The 19660-nt window shown below is 34.9% G+C and overlaps 1 protein-coding gene across 1 annotated transcript in view; it reads right to left on the bottom strand.

Moving 5' to 3' along the window:
* LOC145256244 (putative methylmalonate-semialdehyde/malonate-semialdehyde dehydrogenase [acylating], mitochondrial) overlaps nucleotides 1-19660 on the bottom strand; it is a 71791-nt gene that overhangs the window by 42253 nt on the left and 9878 nt on the right. The window contains exon 2 of the mRNA XM_080114894.1: nucleotides 2876-2932. Coding sequence (XP_079971020.1) covers nucleotides 2876-2932 — 57 coding nt within the window. The remainder of the gene's footprint in view (nucleotides 1-2875; nucleotides 2933-19660) is intronic.

The raw sequence follows: 19660 nt of genomic DNA, 5'->3' as shown, positions 1-19660 counted from the left end.
AGCCTTCTGATAACTGGTAACTCACCACCACAAAATTGGGACCCCCCCCCCTCCTCACAGATTTTATTCTCCTATTCTGTACATTTATACAGTTCCTCTATCATCAGGAGCATCAACAATATGCATCTGACCTCTTTGGCTGTGTAAAAAAAATGAAGAGATCATCTTCTGGAAGTTCTTGCACATGCACACCCCGTTCCTCCTTGATTAGGTTTCCCCCCTTTGAAACTAAATTAGTTTCCATTCTTCTTTTATTATTTACCCATAGATTACCCACTTTTCACAATCCACCAAGTCTGATCTCTGAAAATTCTTAAATAATTACCTTAAAAGAAAAGTCGACTAAGGAGAATAACCTAACTAAAAGAGTTATTTCCCTTATCTATTAGCATTCCTTGCCTGCTTTTAACATACTTACAAAAGCATTTGAAGGTGATTTTGACAAAATATTAAAATCTGCGATTCCAAAATAGACAATGACAGATCGCTAATGTCTATGATTTTTGTTTTTGTAATCTTTGAAAGTTTTAGTAATTTCTATTTGACGCATACTACATACTGGTGGTTTTTTATTTAAAATGCATTTTTTTTTCAAATCATATTGTACAAGCACTAAATTGATTCTGAATATTGGAAGAAAAGGAAAGAAATTTATACTTGCGTCTTTTCCTTTTCTTCCTCATCTTTTAACCTCTTCATTAGTGTGGGTAGGGATGATGTAGTGGGGCAAGGACGTACAAGAGGGCAACGTAAGTTGTACATTTTCTGACCACATAAAAATTCTAGTCAAATACAAACATTTTCATAACTGAATGACCCCAATTAAATCTGAAACCCCATCATTTGCCCCCCCCCTCACCACCACCACGACTGCATTTAGCCCCAAAAGTCCCCAAGGCCTTAACATATTTAAATTTGAGTTCAGTACCATGCAAAACTGCTAAATAGACATACATAGAAAATTTTGGACAAATATGGTAAAATAGTCCCAAAAATGGAGTGTTTTTATTAGCCCTAAAAGAGCCCTAGGGGCACACCCAAGAGTTATCGCAAAGTATAGACAAACAAAATTATGTAGAAATCAGTTAATTACAACTTTTCAGAAAGTTTTATAAAAAGCCAAGGCATCAATTTTTTTTTTAATAAGCACAAAAGTGTCAATTTTAGCCATTTTAACCCGAAAGGCGCCTGGTGGGCAACAAGAGTTTTCCTGGAAAATCCATTCCGTTACTTTTTTTTTTTTTACTCGTATCATGTTTAATGTTTGTGCAAAATTTAAAAAAACAGACAGACGAACGGACAAGGGTGAATTTACAGGTCCACTCTCCTTTTGTCAGGAAATCAAAAATATATTAAAAAGGAAAGTGATTTTTTTTAAATAAAATTTTTGCAGTTAAAATTTTTAGAAAATAAACTGTTTTGAAACCACTCAATAGTTCCAAAATAGTTTATTTTCTAAAATTTTTAACTTCATTAAATGGTGCTTCTTAGAGCTTTTGCAAACTTTAGATATAGCATTAGATTACCCATGACCGTTGGATCAGTATATGTTATTGCTAGCTATGGAATAGTGATTATACAGAATTAATGTATAAACGCGCGAAAATAAACTTGGTGACCAGTGAAAACAATACGGATTGGATAATAAAGGTCTTAACATCATTGCTCTTAGATTAAATGAAAAATCCTTTATATGAGGTGTGTAATCTGTTGAATAAAAAAAATGGAAAAAAGTTGAAAAGAAAGAAATGTATATGGCCACCATAGTGTACATTTATTAATATCAGGAAATAAGAATTAATTAATATTTAACGGTGAAACCTTTTCAAAGCAAATCTTTAACCCTGCGCCCTCCCCCCCACACACCCGTTTTTAAGTATTTCTATGCATTTGTAAAATGTTTAGAACTTATGACCCCCGCCTCCCCCGTTCCCTCTTTCTGCCCCCACCTCTGCCAAACTGGGGAAAAAAAAAAAAAAATGCAAACAATTACGTGTCTCATTTACCGCTAATGGCCAGGAAGTGGGTGCTCATTTTACGTTAAATTTATATAGGAAAGTGATCCCCCACTCTAAAATAGATTTTTATTATTTCTTTAAAAAATTCCTTCTTTTATATTATCTTTAAAGCTTGTGAAACATATTTTCAAACCGGAAGCTGTAGCCTGGAAACATGGTTTCAATGTCCAAGCAAGACGATTTGAGTTTCATAGCACAATAGATTAAATCAAAGTTATATTATTCTTGTTTTTAATGGCAATTTTAAAACAAAATTTTTACATGGAGGAGTTGATAACAATCATAGGTAATCTGGGCTGTCATAACTGACAAATCTAGAGTAATCTATATTATTTTTTGAGAAAGGAGTTGTGTCATTTGTTTCAAGACTGACACTGGGGCCTATATAATAGACTGTAGATTTAGTAAGAACAGAAATGAAAGGCAATTACTAAAATGTGTAGCTGGTGAAGATCACGTCATTAAATTACAAACTTGTTTGACTGTAGACTTTATAAATTAACTAGTCTGGGTGCCCACTGTTGCTCGGGTGTTTGGAGGTGTGTGTTGAGAAAAAAAAAAAAAAAAAAGTGGTAGTAGGCAGGCAGGCTCGAACCCATGACGCGGAGGCAGAAAAGAAAGTGAAAGAAAATCTGACGTCTTACCGCTACTCCATGACATGACCAGAAGTGTGGAATGGTAAAATTAGGCAAAGTTAATACTGATCGTGAAAATCCATCGCCTCTGTCAAAAGTTTTAGGCAGACATACATACATACATACATTTAAACAGACAGGTGAGATTTATATTAAATATGAGCTAATTATTTTGTATAATAAAAAAAAAAAAAAAATAGGACAAAGACTTGGTTTACTTACCACAGCAAGGAGCCGTGAATTGGTGTGAAATTGGGCAAAACATCCCCACACGGATCTCTAAATAAAAAAATAAAAAAAAGTTTTAATGAAATTTAAAAAAAAATGAATAAATAAAAACATGAAAATTTTTTAATGAAATAAAAAAACATACTTATGCAGTATGTGGAGGACGTTATCTTTTTAGATAGGATTTTCAAGTTTTATGGCATCTTTTGTTTATTAAATTGTTAGATGAAAGTACAGAATACTTGAAAAAAAAAAAAATAAATGAATAAATAAAATAAAAAAAAATCTCAATGTTAAGAACATTTTCTAAATAATAACGTTATTATTTCAGCACGGTCCATTGAATAAGTACCTGAATCTTTAGGACTAGGGATCAAGCTTGATTTTTGTTTCAATAGCAAATTAATAGGAACACTGAAACTCTGCAAAAACTGACGGAAACATAATTTGACCTTAAGACAAAAATTAAGTTCACTAAAGTTTTAAAACTTTAATTTTTTGGTGAAAGACAACTTTCCAACACCCTGGAAAACCTCATCAGTATGCCCTGTATTTAAGAATTCGGGTGATAAGTCATCTCCCTCTCAGTACAGACCAATAAGTCTCCTGTGTGTCATGACTAAGTTGCTGGAATCCATATTAAATAGAGAAATAGTCAACCACCTCAGCAGAAATAACCTTCTTAGTGACACGCAATATGGTTTCCGTTCTGCAAGATCTACTGCAGATGTGCTAACAGTTATATCTCATAGGATTAGTGAATCTCTTGACAAAGGCTTCCTTTCTAGGGAAATTGGTCGACATATCAAAGGCCTTCGACAAGGTATGGCATAAAGGCCTACTTCACAAGATTTCCAGCTACAGTGTAACTGAAAATGTTTTCTCTATCATTAAATCATTTCTCTCTGATAGGCTCATAAGAGACGTGGTCGATGGACAAAAATCAGAAGCCTGCAGTATTAATGTTGGGGTCCATCCTGGGCCCAACTCTTTTCCTGATCTACATCAATAATCTCCCTAAACACATACTTAAATCATTCGTTGACATCTATGCTGATGACACGACCATCTACGGCAACACATCAAAGGCTGTAAATGACAAAGTTCTCTCTGATTCTCTCTACTCTGATCTCGAGCGCATGGTTCAGTGGGGGAAGATGTGGCTGGTTACCTTTAATGCATCTAAAACCAAACTCCTATCCTTACATCATCAATGCTCTGATCCCCATCTGGCATCAATTGAAATCGATGGCTCTTGTCTAGGAGAAGCTCCATGTTTTGACAAGTTTCTGGGCTTGACCTTTACTCCTGATCTGAAATGGAACACGTACATCAAGTCTGTTATCAAGATCGCTGGAAAGATGGTGGGATTCTTCTACCGCTCCAGAAGATATCTCACTACCGATGCAATTCTCTATATAAAAGCCAAGTATGCCCAAGGATGGAATACTGCTGCCATATCTGGGCAGGAGCTGCTAAAAACAGCCTATCCTGCCTCGATAGAGTACAAAATAGACTTCGTGGCTTAGTGGGGGATGCCATTTTCTCTTCCCTGCAACCTTTCTCCCACAGAAGAGACGTTGCGAGCCTATCTTTGTTTTATCGTTATTTCCATGGCAGGTGCTCGTCTGAGCTCTAATCTCTAGTCCCCCCCCTCGCCAATCTTTTACGAAAAATACCCGTCTAGCTGAAACCACTGTAAAAAATTTTCCCCACTCTTTATCTGTGCCTAAATCAAAACGTAGATTCCATGAACAAGGCTTCTTTCTTAGAAGTGCATGCCTGTGGAACTCTGTTCCGTCTGCCTGCTTCCCACCTGACTACAACCTGGGTGTCTCCAAATCCAACTTGAACAAGTTCCTGATGAACTGCCCCCTTAAGTAGACACTTTTATTAAATCCCCACACTAACGTACTGTACATGCAATAACCCTTTTCCCTGAGTGGCTTATGGGCCTTGATAAGTGGTGATCACCTTGTAAAAAAAAAAAAAAAAAAAAAAAAAAAACTTCAAACACTATTTTAAGCCCACCATATTGATGGGTTTTTTCTTTAAGATGAGATAGTTTTTATATGCGTGAAGTTTAAAAACCTAAACATTAAAATAAAATAAAATTGCCAGTCAGAAAAACATGAATCTCTAACTTTTTAATTTTTTTATTAAAAAAGAGTTGAAGCGCTATGAAGACAGGAGTGGCGCCATTAAAACAAGCGACTTTTTTTTTGTGCTTCAGAATTTATTTGCCAGGAATTCAATGACATCTGCTTCTGACGCAGCTTTAAGGATATATTTAATGAATAAAAATATTGTGAAAAGTCATATATATATATATATATATATATATATATATATATATATATATATATAAGTGACCTTGTGTGTGCAGAATGGTCGCTACCAAACTCCCCAATCTACACCATTAACGATTATTACACTACCACCTTACATTCATTAATCTTTATCCTCGAGTGGCCTTTGGGCCTTGATAAGTGATGATGATTCTTGCGTTAAAAAAAAAAAAAAAAAAAAAAAAACACTTGAAAATTTTTTGATGGATGGGTCTTTTTCTTTAAGATGCGAGTTTTTATATGCATGAAGTTTAAAAACTTTAACATTAAAATAAAATAAAAACATAAGGGTCATTCAAAAAAGTAAATGCACTTTTGCCAGCAATGAAGGATGGCTGTGCATGGACATATGGAGCATGCTTTGTCATAGAAGAGTCATTCCAAAAGTAAAGTTTCCTACTTTTTAGTTTTTTTTTTATTTAAAAAAAGTTGTAGTGCTATGAAGACAGGACTGGCACCATTAAAACAAGCAACCTTTTGTGCTCCAGAATTTATTTGCCAGGAATTCAATTACACATCCCTGCTTCTGACAAGCAATCTATGACAGCGATTGCTTTCTTACGAGTCTCACACTATCAATATCTACAACAGAGAGATGAAACTTTCAGGTGATGAATGCATCATAATGAAATTAGCAATCCCACCGATTCATTTAGGTGGAATAAAAAAAAAAAAAATAGGAGGCATTACTTTCGGAACGCCTTTCATTGAAGTAACATAAAAACAAATCTATTAATGGAACGAAAGAAAAAATTGTACATTTATAAAGAAAAAAGATTAAATTTTGTTTATAGCCAAATGTTAATCAAAATCACTCCCTAAACGTGAAGGAGTTATCACAAGTTGAAATCTAAAGAATTTCACTATATTTAACCATTTTCGTACACTGATCATTATTGATTTATTTGATTTATTTATGAGAACCTAATGCAACTGAGGACCATCTATGAATTTAATATCATCCCCTCTTTGCTCAACCCACCCAGAGTAAATGCCACCCCAGGCCAAGCTGTACATAAAAATGTGTTGCTACAAATAGATGATTAATTTCCAAACAAGGTTTTGAAAAATATATTCCCGGTAATCTTTTGTTTGAACTTTATATACTAAACAGCTTTAAAGACATATTTAATAAAATATTGTGAAAAAAAAAAAAAAAAAGACCTTGTGTGTGCAGAATGACCTCTAATAAACTACTCTGATCCAACGTTGCCCGGGATTGAATGAAGATCAATAAATATTATGGTTATGGACAGAGGGAGAAGAAACAAAGCAATGAGGAGAATAGTGTCATTCTTGATACAATGTGAGAAAAAAAAATCGCAGCTACTGCTATTAACATATCTAGATATTCATTTTTCTTTCTTTGGAACCCATGACCTTTTGGTTGTTTTGATGCTGTGCCAAGTAATAATTAGCCTCATCCTCCTGGCATTTCTGGGAGATCAGAAATATTCAGAGGCAGAATAGTTATTTATCTTTAGCAAACAGGCTGTCCTTGGCTACACAAAACATGCTGAACAAACCTTGGATTGACCTCCTGTTAAGTAATTATATAATACTAAGTTAACCCCACTGTCAAAAGTTATGAAAAAGTAAATGAAATAAAATTTACATGAGAAATTTGAAAACTTTAAAGTGTCAGGAATAATGATCAAATAATTTTATTTACTTTTATAGTTGTTGTATGTCCAATATATTTCGCTATAAATAGCTTAATCAGGGTAGGAAGTCCGGTACGTAGTTTTATTTTCTTATTTTTTTCTCCTTCTTAAAAACTAAGAAAAACTACGTACCAGACTTTTTTTTTTTTTTATGACACATTATAAAGGCCAAGAGGCCACTCAAGGATAAGGGTTAAAGAGTGTACAGTAGAAATTGGAAAATATAGTAATCGTTAGTAATGAAAATTCAGTAAATTTGTTAACTTATATGGAACGGCTCATCAAGAACTTATTTACGTTAGACTTGAAGACAACCATATTGTACTCAGCCGGAAAGCAGGAAAACGGAAGACAATTCCACAGGCGTGCAGTTCTAAGAAAGAACCTTTGTTCATGGACTCTACGTTTAGGTTTAGGCACAGATAAAGAGTGGGGTGAATTATTGATAGTGTTTTCAGCTAGACGAGTGTTTGTGAAAGTTTGGCGAGGGGATGTTACATGAAAAATGCTTGTCCTCTTTTTCATGTAAGTAAAAATAAAGAGAATTAGTAAATGAAAATAAAATGAGAGAAAACGGGAATCAAACCCTGGAGATAAGTTTTAAAGAACAATAGGTTTTAAATGAAATGTCCAGTAAATTGTTGATTCTGATAAAATCTATATATCTATAAAAGTGAACGTGTCTGTCTGTGTACATTTCCCTACGCAATAACTCTGTCAATTTTTAGTCTATAGACTCGAAATTTTAAATACCGGGTACTGAGATTTGGGAAAATCGATGTGACGGGTGTCAGCCAGAAATTTGGCTGTTAAGGGGTCAAATTTCAACGATTTGACCTTTAAGAACTCTACCAAACTCCTCCGACAATTTTGGGTCTAGACACTTGAAATTTTGGATATAGGTTTCTTGAACATGGATCTAACTTAATAAAGTGATTTGAGCCCGAAACAATAAATTTTAAGGGGTCATAATAGGGGTCAAAGTTTTAAAAAATTAACCATTTTTTTGTTTTTTTGCTTTTTTTGCACAGCCGAACACCCGAGCAAGGGGTCAAAGTTCAACGATTTGACCTTTGAGAATTCTACCAAACTCCTCCGACAATTGTGGGTCTAAACACTTGAAATTTTAGATATAGGTTCCTTGGACATGGATATAACTTAATAACTTGATTTGAGTCCAAAACAATAAATGTTAAGGGGACATAATAGGGGTCAAAGTTTTAAAAAATTGACCGCTTTTTCTTTTTCTTTTTTTTTTCTCAACATACACCTCCAAACACCCGGACAACACCGGGCTGAAATGCTAGTAAATTATAAATTAACTATTCATTGTTAGAAAGAATGTGGATAATAAAATATGGGTTAAATGAATTAGATATGTAGGTTGAATTCCTTTGTGAAAACAACAAAGGAAAAATGGGAAATCAGAATGTTCGGAAACGTGCAGGTTGCGCATGTTGATGGCACGTGAATTGTGGTCATGTTGGCCGGACATGCATGGATTTCTCAATATAGGAAGTGAGAGTTAGTTAGGAGAAGTCAGAAGAAGGGAGGCAGAGAGTCAGACGAGAGTCCGACCAGTTTGAATCTTGGCCCGTCTGGAAGCGGGAGGGTTTTAAACAGAAAAAGAAAATGTAAGAAGAAACTTTGAATTCCTGGATGCAAGCTATTGACCGGTCAAGTGGAAGAATAAATGCTCATGTTTTTTATAACTGCCATCTCCTGTATCCATCATTACATGAAAAAAGTATTGTCTATTTATGTGTAAAAACCATTTTAAATTCATCATCTAAAAAATATGTGTTAGAAAGTATATGTGTCTATGTTATACAAACACTCCCGTTCAAACAGAACTGTCAAAAGCATAAATGTCAACCTCTCAATCTATCGGTATAAATGCCAATCTATCAGTCTATCTATCTAGATATCAAATCCCCTCTCAAAGTGTAACTATATGTACTCTCTCTCAATTATAAACTCTCACTCTCTCTCTTTATATACACCTGTTAATGTCTCCATGTCTTACAATATGAAGACTTACAACATGAACTCTCCTAAGACTTATCTCTCTTAAGACTCTTATCCTTCTTAACATGAATACAAAAGAACATACATTCATCATTGTAATAATAACACTACGTAACAGGGGGACCATAGATTGAAGCTCAATCGAACACTTTCCATGAAAATAACGATACAGTAGAGACAAACTCGCAACATCTCTTCTGTGAGATAGAGGTTGCAGTGAAGAGAAAAGGACATCTCCTACCATGATGAAGCTATTTATAGCGAAATATATCAGACTTACAACAATAATAAAAGTAAATAAAATTATTTTATCATTATTTCTGACACTTTTAAGTTTTCAAATTTCTCATTTAAATTTTATTCAAAATAAGCGTCTTGGGGATGCTGTTTCCCCATGTTAAAGCTGTCATTAGTAGGGAGGTGTTAGGTGGTTCTGGACAAGAAACAAATTTTGTTTTACTCTTTCATAGTAATTGATTAATAGTTAAAAAACATAATGTAGAATTAAGATTATGGGTGGAGAAGTTGCTAGTATGAATTTTAGCACAAGTGAATGAGTATGGTTACAGTGGTGATAATCACTTGATCCCATGGTTATCAACAATGTCAACCCCAATGTTGTGTGGCGTGGTCTTCTTCTCCTTTGTCTTTTCTTCTGGCCATGTCATCGTCTCTCACATTAACATCTGTCAAAGAGGTGCGCATGTGTTCACAAGTACATAAAAATGAAATACCTCCAAAGAAAACACAGACTGACATTTTCTGTAAATTTTAGTTGCACTCTGGGTGTGTGCGCGACACCATCGACTCTCCACATGCTAACGTCCACATCTTAGTTTTCTATCGAAGCCATGTTCGTCAGCTGGTTGATCAATTTATTTCCCTAACATTGACAAAACTTAGAATCACATGCGACAATGTATGCTGATCTGTTTATCGATAATTAAGTTAGGAATATAACGTCTTTCTCCTTCATAATTAAGTATAGATTATACTTGAAAACCACTTTACATATTTCTCTCAATAAACCTCCATTTTGAATCAATCTCATTTTACTTCTTTGGTTCATGTGTATATTCCTTAGATCTTGCTTGAAATTATTGACCATTAATTATCGGCCTTAGATTTATATAACTGATTAGGGGTGTGCGTGTTCAAGTGGTTCCGATATGGGGGATCGATTTATAGTATTAGAAACTGCGCACACACATAAGTATACTAAAGAGTTTCCCCTGTTAATTTAAAAATTGTAAATGTTAGGTGATGAAACTTGAAGATTGTATATCAAAAAAAAAAATTAATAATTAATTATTGGAATTCTTTGGAGATGAGTAATTTGTATATTTTATTTAGTTGCGGACTATTATCCTCATCTATAACAACTATGAACGATGAGAATAATAGTCCACAAGTAAATAAAATATCCAATTAAGTTATTGAACAATGGACACGGACAACATGAAAAAGAGGAAAAAAAAATTGACTACAAAAAAGGTTTGTAGTAGTGATGAAGAAATAGTTTACAAATTGAATCTTTTTTTTTTTTTTTTTACAAGGAGTCACCACTTATCAAGGCCCACAGGCCATTCGAGGATGAGGGCTGACAGTAGTCAATGGGACAATATAGCAATCGTTAGTAGTGTAAATTTGGTAAATTAAGGGGAACGGCTCATCAAGAATTTGTTTACATTAGACTTGAAGACGACCATATCGTAGTCAGCTGGAAAGCAGGAAAACGAAAGAGTTGCACAGGTGTGCAGTTTTAAGAAAGAAACTTTGTTCATGGAACCTACGTTTAGGTTTAGGATAAAACAATAACATGGCCACCAAAAAAAAAAAAAAAAAAAGAAAAAAAAAAAGAACGAAAAACTATGCATGCAACGCAACACTTTGATATTGAGGAAGAAAACAATGAAACAAAATCATCTTTTTAATGTTTAAAAACAATGTAGATATTTGTCTAGACTTCTGCAGAAAAAAAAAGAAAATATAATTTAAATGAGGTGGGGATTAGTTTTGTATATAAATTTTGCTTAAAATTTACTGGGGAAGATAATGGAAGTGTTTCCAAATCTCTAAGAGGGTTACGAGGGCATAACCTGCTTAAAACTTCAAATATATCCCGTTTTGATTAAATTTATAAAATTACAAGGTGACTTCAATAAATTTCCAGACATCATGTGAGTACTTCTATTGATAATACACACATGAAACTCTAGTCCCCTTCAAAGTAATCTCCTCCGGCTGCAATGCACTTGTTGTACCATAACAACAAATTCTGTAAGGCTCCATGGAAGTTCTATTGTGTAAGCGTGTCAATGACCCTTGTCGCAGTCGTTTTCATCTCAATTGTCTCATAACGACACCCTCTAATATTTTCCCTGAGCTTAGGGAATAAGCAAAAGTCACAGAAAGCAAGGTCTGGACTATAGCGAGAATGAGGGACTGTCTTGATGCCCATCTTGGTCAAATAGTCTGTGACAAGGATGGAGTTGTGGACTGGTGCATTTACAAAAATCTTCTGCATCTTCAGTTCCTCACAAATAATTGTGTTCCCACACTGACATCAAACTGTGCATTTACTGTCTTTATGGACACACAATGGCTCTTATTCATGAAATTCTTTATTTGGCCAATCAACTCTGGTGTTCTGATTTCCTTATTCCCTCACACCTCTCATCATCCCTGACAAACTCCCTGTCTTCCTTGAATCTCTTATGCCACTCAAAAACTGATGCTCAATTCATGCAAGATGGTCCAAAAGCAGTCTAAAGCATTCCATACGTTTCTGTGTCATTTTCCCAAGTTTAAAACATGATTTTATTGCATATCGTTCTTCTAAAGTGTCCTCACGTCCAGGTTGCATTTTTGAAATTTACCAGGTGTGACAATAAGGCTTTAGTAGGGTGTATTCCAATTTCTGCTGTAGCTGTTTATTTGAACCTGAAATCATAAAAATTTGTCAGTCATCTCATAAGATGTATAGCAATAGCATACTGAATTTTCAAGAGTCTACGACAATTTTAAATGCCTGTACAAAAAAAAAAAGTCTGGAAACTTATTGAAGACACCTTGTATATAAAGTTTTCTGGAGAAATGGTCTTGAATCTCTACATTACCCTCTATGTGTTGAGTATCTAAATGCCTCTACCTCAAAGGGACAGAACTCTCTTACAACTTCAAATATGTATGCAACAGACTACGGACGCGTGTGTGGCAGCTGAATGCAAATGACAGTGCCGTGTGCAAAGTGACGTCACAGCAAAGTAAAAGAAAAAGATTATAAAAAGAAAAATGTGTGCACAGACCAAGGATCATGATCATGATAGAGACATGTGGGTGACGTCACAGCCGAGACGAGAAGTCACGTGTGGTAGAAGAAGGAGGAATAAAGGTCCTTTGTTAAAAAGACCTGAAACAACGAGCCAGAGTTTTTTTCTATTCTTTGTCTTCCTTGCGATGGGGTCTACATGTACATCAGACTTTTCTTAAGAGTGCTATTTTAAACTGAACTACTAGTATATCTATGAAAGTGTGTGTGTGTACCAAACTACTCTGTCAATTTTCAGTCTACAGACTCGAGATTTAACATAACGGGTATTGAGATTTGGGAAAATCTTTTTAATCAGTTTTCGGACAGAAATTTGGCTGTCAAGGGGTCAAAGTTTAATAATTTGACCTTTTGGGTCTAAATATTTGAAATTGCGCATAAAGGGTATTCAGACATGCAGCAAGCTTTTTAAGCAGTTTTGGGGCAAAAATTTGGCTGCCAAGAGGTCAAAGTTGAAAGAGTTGACCTTTTCAGACTCATTTAAACTCCTCTGCTAACTTTGGGTCTAAACACTTGAAATTTTAGATGTAGGTTACCTGGACATGAGTCAAACTTTTTAATATATATATAGACATATGCACATAAAGTTATGAACAGTACATAGGGCCCGAGCATAGCCGGGCTGAACTGCTAGTATATATTGTTTGGTCCTTAATGTTGACACGTGCGTGACGTTACATGTATAGCAGATTTTCTTATGAGTGCTGTTTTAAAAGTCGACTTAACAAATGTCCGTTTAGTTGGGAAAATATCACACTGAAAACATTGAGTGTGCAGGTCCGATTCTTTATTTCCAGTATTTTTGTGTAATTTTTTATTTTTAGAGCTATTATCGAGACTCCACATGGCTGTCTTAATGTCAGTCATTTTCTTTCGTTATAACTTAACAGAGTTGACACTAGTTTTGTATTAAACTAAAACGCTTTAAAATAAAATCAGTTAATTAATAAATAAATTTAAAAAAAAAAAAAAAACCTATCCAGAGATGGAAGAGTAACTTATCTTGCCTTTGGTAACATTTGTTGAGCATATATATTTCGTATTGCCTTCTGTGAAACCTGACTTAATTATATGGAATAAGTCAGAGAGAGAGTTGCAACCTTGGTTGAAGTGAGTGTCCCTAATGATGGAGATCTGAACAGAGCTGAAAGGGAGAAACAGGCCAAATATCAAGGTCTCACGTATGATATGAAAGCAAACTGGAATCTTAGGGAGATATCAATCATACCAGTTATTATAGGTACCACAGGGTTTATAAAGAAGAACCTGAAGTCCTACCTAACTAATATTCCTGGTGAACCAAGTGCAAAAGAGATTCAGACAGTTGCACTTAAGGGAACAGCGAAGATACTAAAAAGAGCTCTCGGCTGGTTTCAATAAAAAGCAGGGCAATGTTGGCAGCTGGTTTGGATGCCCCATTCCCAGCACTACAATCTTCAAAGGAAGAAAATAAAAAAATAGAAAAATGATTCTGTTGTGCCCCCCCCCGTACCACTAAAACAAAGTCTGAATAGGAGCAAGCTTAAAAACACCCTTTAAAAATTAATGAGCAGAATACTTTTAGAAAAAAAAAAAAGAGAAAAGAAAAGCTCAAATAAATTTGTATTATACTTTAATAGCGAATAAAAAAATATATATCAAGTTTATTTGTGATTAATATTATAATGGTCAAGTGATGACTATTTTGCAATTGAGACGGACATACTTGACTATAGACGAAGACTACATCTCATAGCGACCAGATGCTTCTTTACAAGGAAGGTTGTTATAGCAGGTTAGGACAAGGAATAATTATAGTAATACCCCCCCCCACACACACACTTTTTTTTGTTGACTCCTCGTAAAAATGTCCTTAGATTAGAACATGAAAAAAAAAGAAAAAAAGTATTTTAAATACTGATATACTTTCAAAAGCAGGTCGCCACCTGTCAGCGGCATTTGCTTAAAAGTGAAAAAAAAAAAAAAAGAAAAAAAAAAAAAAGTCACCTAAAATGTTTTGTTTTCAACTGTGACCCACTTAGAAGAAAGAAACGCATGAAATAAAAAAAATCAAAAAAAATCTGACTGTTAGTAAACCTTAACTAGAATCAAGCGTAATAGGATACCTAGTTCTCATTTTTGACAGTCAGTACACAGTCCCTATTTGTCTCTTGGCAAGGATAGAGTACCTATTTACTTAGATGTGTTGCCATAGATGGTCGTGTCATCAGCATAGATGTCAACGAATGATCTAAGTATGTGTTTAGGGAGATCATTGATGTAGATCAGGAAGAGAGTTGGACCCAGTATGGACCCCTGGGGGACTCCAGCATTAATACTGTGGGCCTCTGATTTCTGCCCATCAACCACTACTCTTATGAACCTATCAGAGAGAAATGATTTAATGATTGAGAAAACATTTCCAGTAATATCGTAGCTGGAAATCTTATGTATGAAGGAGGCTTTTATGCCATACCTTATCGAAGGCCTCTGATATGTCAAAAGCAATTGCCCTGGAAAGGAAACCTTTGTCAAGAGATTCACTAATCTTATGTGATATAACCGTTAGCATATCTGCTGTAGATCTTGCAGAGCGGAAACCATATTGCATGTCACTAAGAAGGTTGTTTCTGTTGAGGTGGTTGACTACTTTATTTAATATGGATTCCGACAACTTACTCACGACACACAGGAGACTTATTGGTCTGTACTGAGAGAGAGAGAGAGATGACTTTTCACATGAATTCTTAAATACAGGGCATACTGATGAGGTTTTCCAGGGTGTTGGAAAGCACTTCTCCTTAAGGCAACGCTTAAACAGTTTTGTAAGTATGGGGGCAAGTTCTGGTTGGAGCTTTTTCAGCACTATAACTGGAATGCCATCAGGGCCAGTTGCTTTACTGGAATTAAGGTTCTTAATTAGCTTGGCGACCTCACGCACAGATATTTGTATGTTGCATAGTGTGTTGTCTGTTATACGAGAAAATACAGGGAGTTGATGGTCATTGTCGCATAGGGTAGAATTAGCTGCAAAGTTCTTGGCAAATAGTTTGGTCTTTTCTGATGCTGACGAGATGACCTCAGGTCCATTGATGATAGTTGGGATAGAACGCACGTTTCTCTTCAAGATCCTGTTTGCTATTTGCCAGAACTGGTGGGAACCAAGCCGCTGCTCAGCTACTTTGGATTTAACAGACTGGGCATATAGCTCTCTTGCATGTTTTATTACTCTTTTACAGTGATTGCTGGCAGTCCTGAAAGCAGATTAGGTCTCAGTACATCTATTATGTTGGTAGCCATGGAAAAAGTGATTTCTGTGCGCGATGGCAGCAGCACATTCAGGGGAGAGCCATGGCTGGCTGTTAGGTTTTTGTTGGAAATAGATTGTAGCTTGGGCCAGCTTGAAAAAGCTTCGAGAGATAGAGATGAACTCATGGCAACTGACTGACATGGTCTTGATATATCCTGAGCTTCTTCAGGTGTATCTTGTTGAACTCTGAAATTCCGTCCAGATTCCAGAGTTCGACAGAAACATTCCAGAGTTCAACAAGATACACCTGAAGAAGGTCAGAGTTCACATCGACCGAAACATTGTGAAAATGACAGTCAAGATAAGAACAGTAGTACAAAGATTCCAAAGGATACAAATAACGAATCCTCATTTAAGAATAAATAAGAAGTTCAAACGTATAAGTTCATGGTAACATTTAATGCTAGTAAGACTAAGCTGCTCTCCTTTAACAATTACAAGACGCCTCTCCAACCATCGATATCCATGATAAATAACACCCTACCTGAGAATTCTTCGTTCAAACTCCTCGGCCTAACATTCACGAGCAATATGAACTGGAACAAATATACTGAGGACATTGCGAAGGCTGCTACAAAGAAGGTGGGTTCCCTCTATCGAGCTAGAAGACTACTCACACCTGAGAGTATCCTGTACCTCTACAAGGCCACCATTCGCTCATGCATGGACTATTGTTGTCACATATGGGCTGGTATATCTACCACTAGTCTCTCCTTCTTGAACAGGGACAAAAAAAAAAAAAGTCTTCAATCTAATAGGTCCCACTTTGTCAACTAAGCTCTAGCCCCTGTCTCATCACCACAATGTTGCATCACTGTGCTTGTTTTACAAAAATTTTAACAGAATGTGCTCTGATGAACTCGTTATGCTTGTGCCTCCTCCCCCAACATATATATCCCCAACAAACCCGTTTAGCAACAAAATCACACACTTCACTGTTAAGATTCCTGAATACCTCGAACAGCTAGACTTTGGAATTCCCTTCCTACTACCTGCTTCCCTGACTGTACTGATATGCCGAAGTTCAAATGTAATGTAAACCAACACTCTGTTAATCTTTCCTAAGCATGGTCCCAAATAGCAACCCCTTACGTCCAAGTGACAATATGCCAAGCTGTGCAGATGACATCTAACGATGTGAGTGATCTAAGCTGAATAATGTCTTCAGACTGCTATCGCTAATTTTTAAGAATAGCTAGTTATGTTCTCACTCTCTCTCTAATGAATAAAATAAAACTTTAAAACTCTGCAAAGTGTTGGTCTCCTTCATGAATGCATGTAATATTGTATACCTTTTTTTTTTTTTTTTTTTAAATGGTGTCATTACATTTTAATGAACCCAACACGTTGTAGACTCCATCGCAAAAAAAAAAACAGAAGAAAGGAAGAAACTCTTCTTACTTTCTTTTTTAAAAAAAAACTTTACATTTGGTATTTCCAACAAAGCATTTTTTCTAAATATTTAAACAGTTCATTTCTACTTCTCTGGCCATGGGTGACATTTTTGTCTTGTGCACCACTTTTTCAAATACCCTTCTTTGAATACACCTGCTTCTTGGCCACATGTCATTTTATCTCTGCTGTGATCTCACTTTGCACACCTGGCTTGGTCATTTGCATATCTTTATGCGGCTGCAGCTGCTCCCAGCATAAGCAGCTCTGTTATTTCATCCAAGTTAAAAAGATGATCACGGCCCACACATGGAAAGAAGTGACAATGCAGAGACAAAAAGATCAACACCTGCATATATTTAAAAAACAAAAACAAAACTTTATTTTATTTGGTCCTTAATTGCTCCTGACCGAGAATGAAACATGAGTGATACCTAGTGAGCAAGAAATTAACACGAGCGATTTGGTCGTTCACAGGCGAGAATAAACATGTGCGATCTATTTGTTCATGAAAATGTAACAAGATACAGTTGTAATCAAAATCACTTGTGATACCGTTAGGATCTTTATCGATCTTTTTGATTATGAAACAAAATTGAAAAGTTAAACAGAAGAATTCTCTAACGTCTAGCAGAATTCTGCCTAAATAGACAATATACTAGCAAAAGTGCCCGTCGTTGACTGGGTTCAAAAACAGCCTACAGAAAATGGACTCTGATTTATGAAAGTATGATAGGTTATGAAAAGGAAGGCTTGTAAAGAGATAGCTTTGAATTTGGGGGGTATCAAAACCAAAGCAAAATATGATAAAAGTAAAAATAAAATAGATAAACCCCATAATTTATTATACCATACCTGTTCACACTGAAACACTTATCACAATATTCTGTGGATCTATATTAAAAAACCTTGTTAAACTTTCTAACATATTTCTATTCTATGGAGGTCAGGCACGAACGAACACCCCATAATTTTATTATACCATATTTCTTCAAACTGAAACATAATTATCAAAGTATACTTATGCAGAGAGATATGAAAAGTCTTTATTAAAGTTTGTGCCTATTTCCATTCTATGGAGGCCAGGCGCGAACGCAGACCCCACAATTTTATTATACCATCCCTATTTAAGTTAAAACATAAATATCAAAGTATTATTATGTACATCTATATCAAAAACACTTGTCAACGTGTTTTTTTTAATTTTTAAATTTTTTATTTCCATACTTTGTGGACCAGGCGCATACGCAGACCCCATAATTTTAATGAATCATCATTATGCCAGATCAAACATACCCATTTCTGTGTCTCGATATATCTTCTATCATAATATGTGATTAGTTTTCTTTAATAGTCAACCATATAGGAGCCTATTCATGACCAGACACACACACAGACGTTCAGCTTTATATTATAGATATATATATATATAAATATGTACACACACAGGGCTCTATGAACAAATTTATCTTTAGTTGACCTTTGACAACTAAATATTTCCGTTTACTAGCCAAACCCACATGATTTTTGGAATATGACATCTTCATTCAGTGATGATTTTTTTTTTCCGTATTTTTTTTTCATAAGTGTAATTCTAAATATACAACAAATTTTATGTTGATACTTGAAGGTATAAACATGCTAATTTCTTCAGATGTTTTTTAAACAGCCTTCGTTAAAAAAGAGTATTTTGTTCCGTTAAACTTTTGTTTAAATAATTTAACTTTGTTCGTTTTATTAAAAAAAAAAAGTTGAAGATATTTTTCACTCAGTAGTGAGCTTTAGAAGATTATCAGTGAAAGAAATACAATCGCCAAAAGATAAGCGTTTCATCACTTCTAGTTGCCACTTTGAAAAATCACTCGCAAGTGTGACTGTTTCACTCGCAATGTCAAGCACTGATATATATAATACAGGTAAGGAGAACATTTTAATAACATAAATCGATCAAAAATAAATTCATTTGGAGCATAAAACTAAATCTGGTATCAGGAACTTTTTTTTTAAGGAAGGTGGTGTTTGATTAACATTACTGGGGAGCCATGAGATAAACTACCGTTTTGATTTTCATGGTAAACAGATGATCCCTACAATAATATTAGAATTAACATAAATTCTTGGAAGTAAACTAATGCAATGATTGCAAGAGATTAATTGACTTACAGACAAAGGAGTTTTCCAACAAAGGACTTGGTACTAAGTATTTTTTTTTTCATCTAGTTTAAAGGTTGAAAAACTTCCAAGAATAACATAAGTTATATCATACTGTGATTTAATGTCAATTTTGGAGAAAAAAAAAAAGAAAAAAAAAAAGAATCTTACACATGTTTCTGGAATAAAATTCATAGCAATTTTTACAAAATCCACATTACCATGTGAACATGTTTTCAGGGGTATATGAAACTTCATAATATCCAGGTAAAAAAAAAACAAAAAAACTATCAGGTGATTATCAGAATTACATAGGGAACATATGGGTAATACAAGCCAAAAGTTAATGTAATTTTTTTTTTTTAAACTAAATGTCCAGAAACAAAAAAAATCGGATACACATCAGAAAGTCTTTCAAAATTTTTCAGAAATCATGGCGAACTCAAAGTAATCTATATATCAATAAAAAGTGAAAATGTGTGTGTGTGTGTGCGTGTGTGTGTACATTTCCCTACCAAATAACTGAAAATTTTCAGAAACCTTCTTTGCCACCAATAGCAATGGCCAGTGACTCCC

Source organism: Euprymna scolopes, chromosome 32, assembly GCF_053919585.1.
Source record: "Euprymna scolopes isolate OS-2025 chromosome 32, ASM5391958v1, whole genome shotgun sequence".
In the NCBI taxonomy this organism is placed as follows: Eukaryota; Metazoa; Mollusca; class Cephalopoda; order Sepiida; family Sepiolidae; genus Euprymna; species Euprymna scolopes.
The sequence above is the reverse complement of the archived record's forward strand: the minus strand, read 5'-3'. Positions and strand labels throughout refer to the sequence as shown.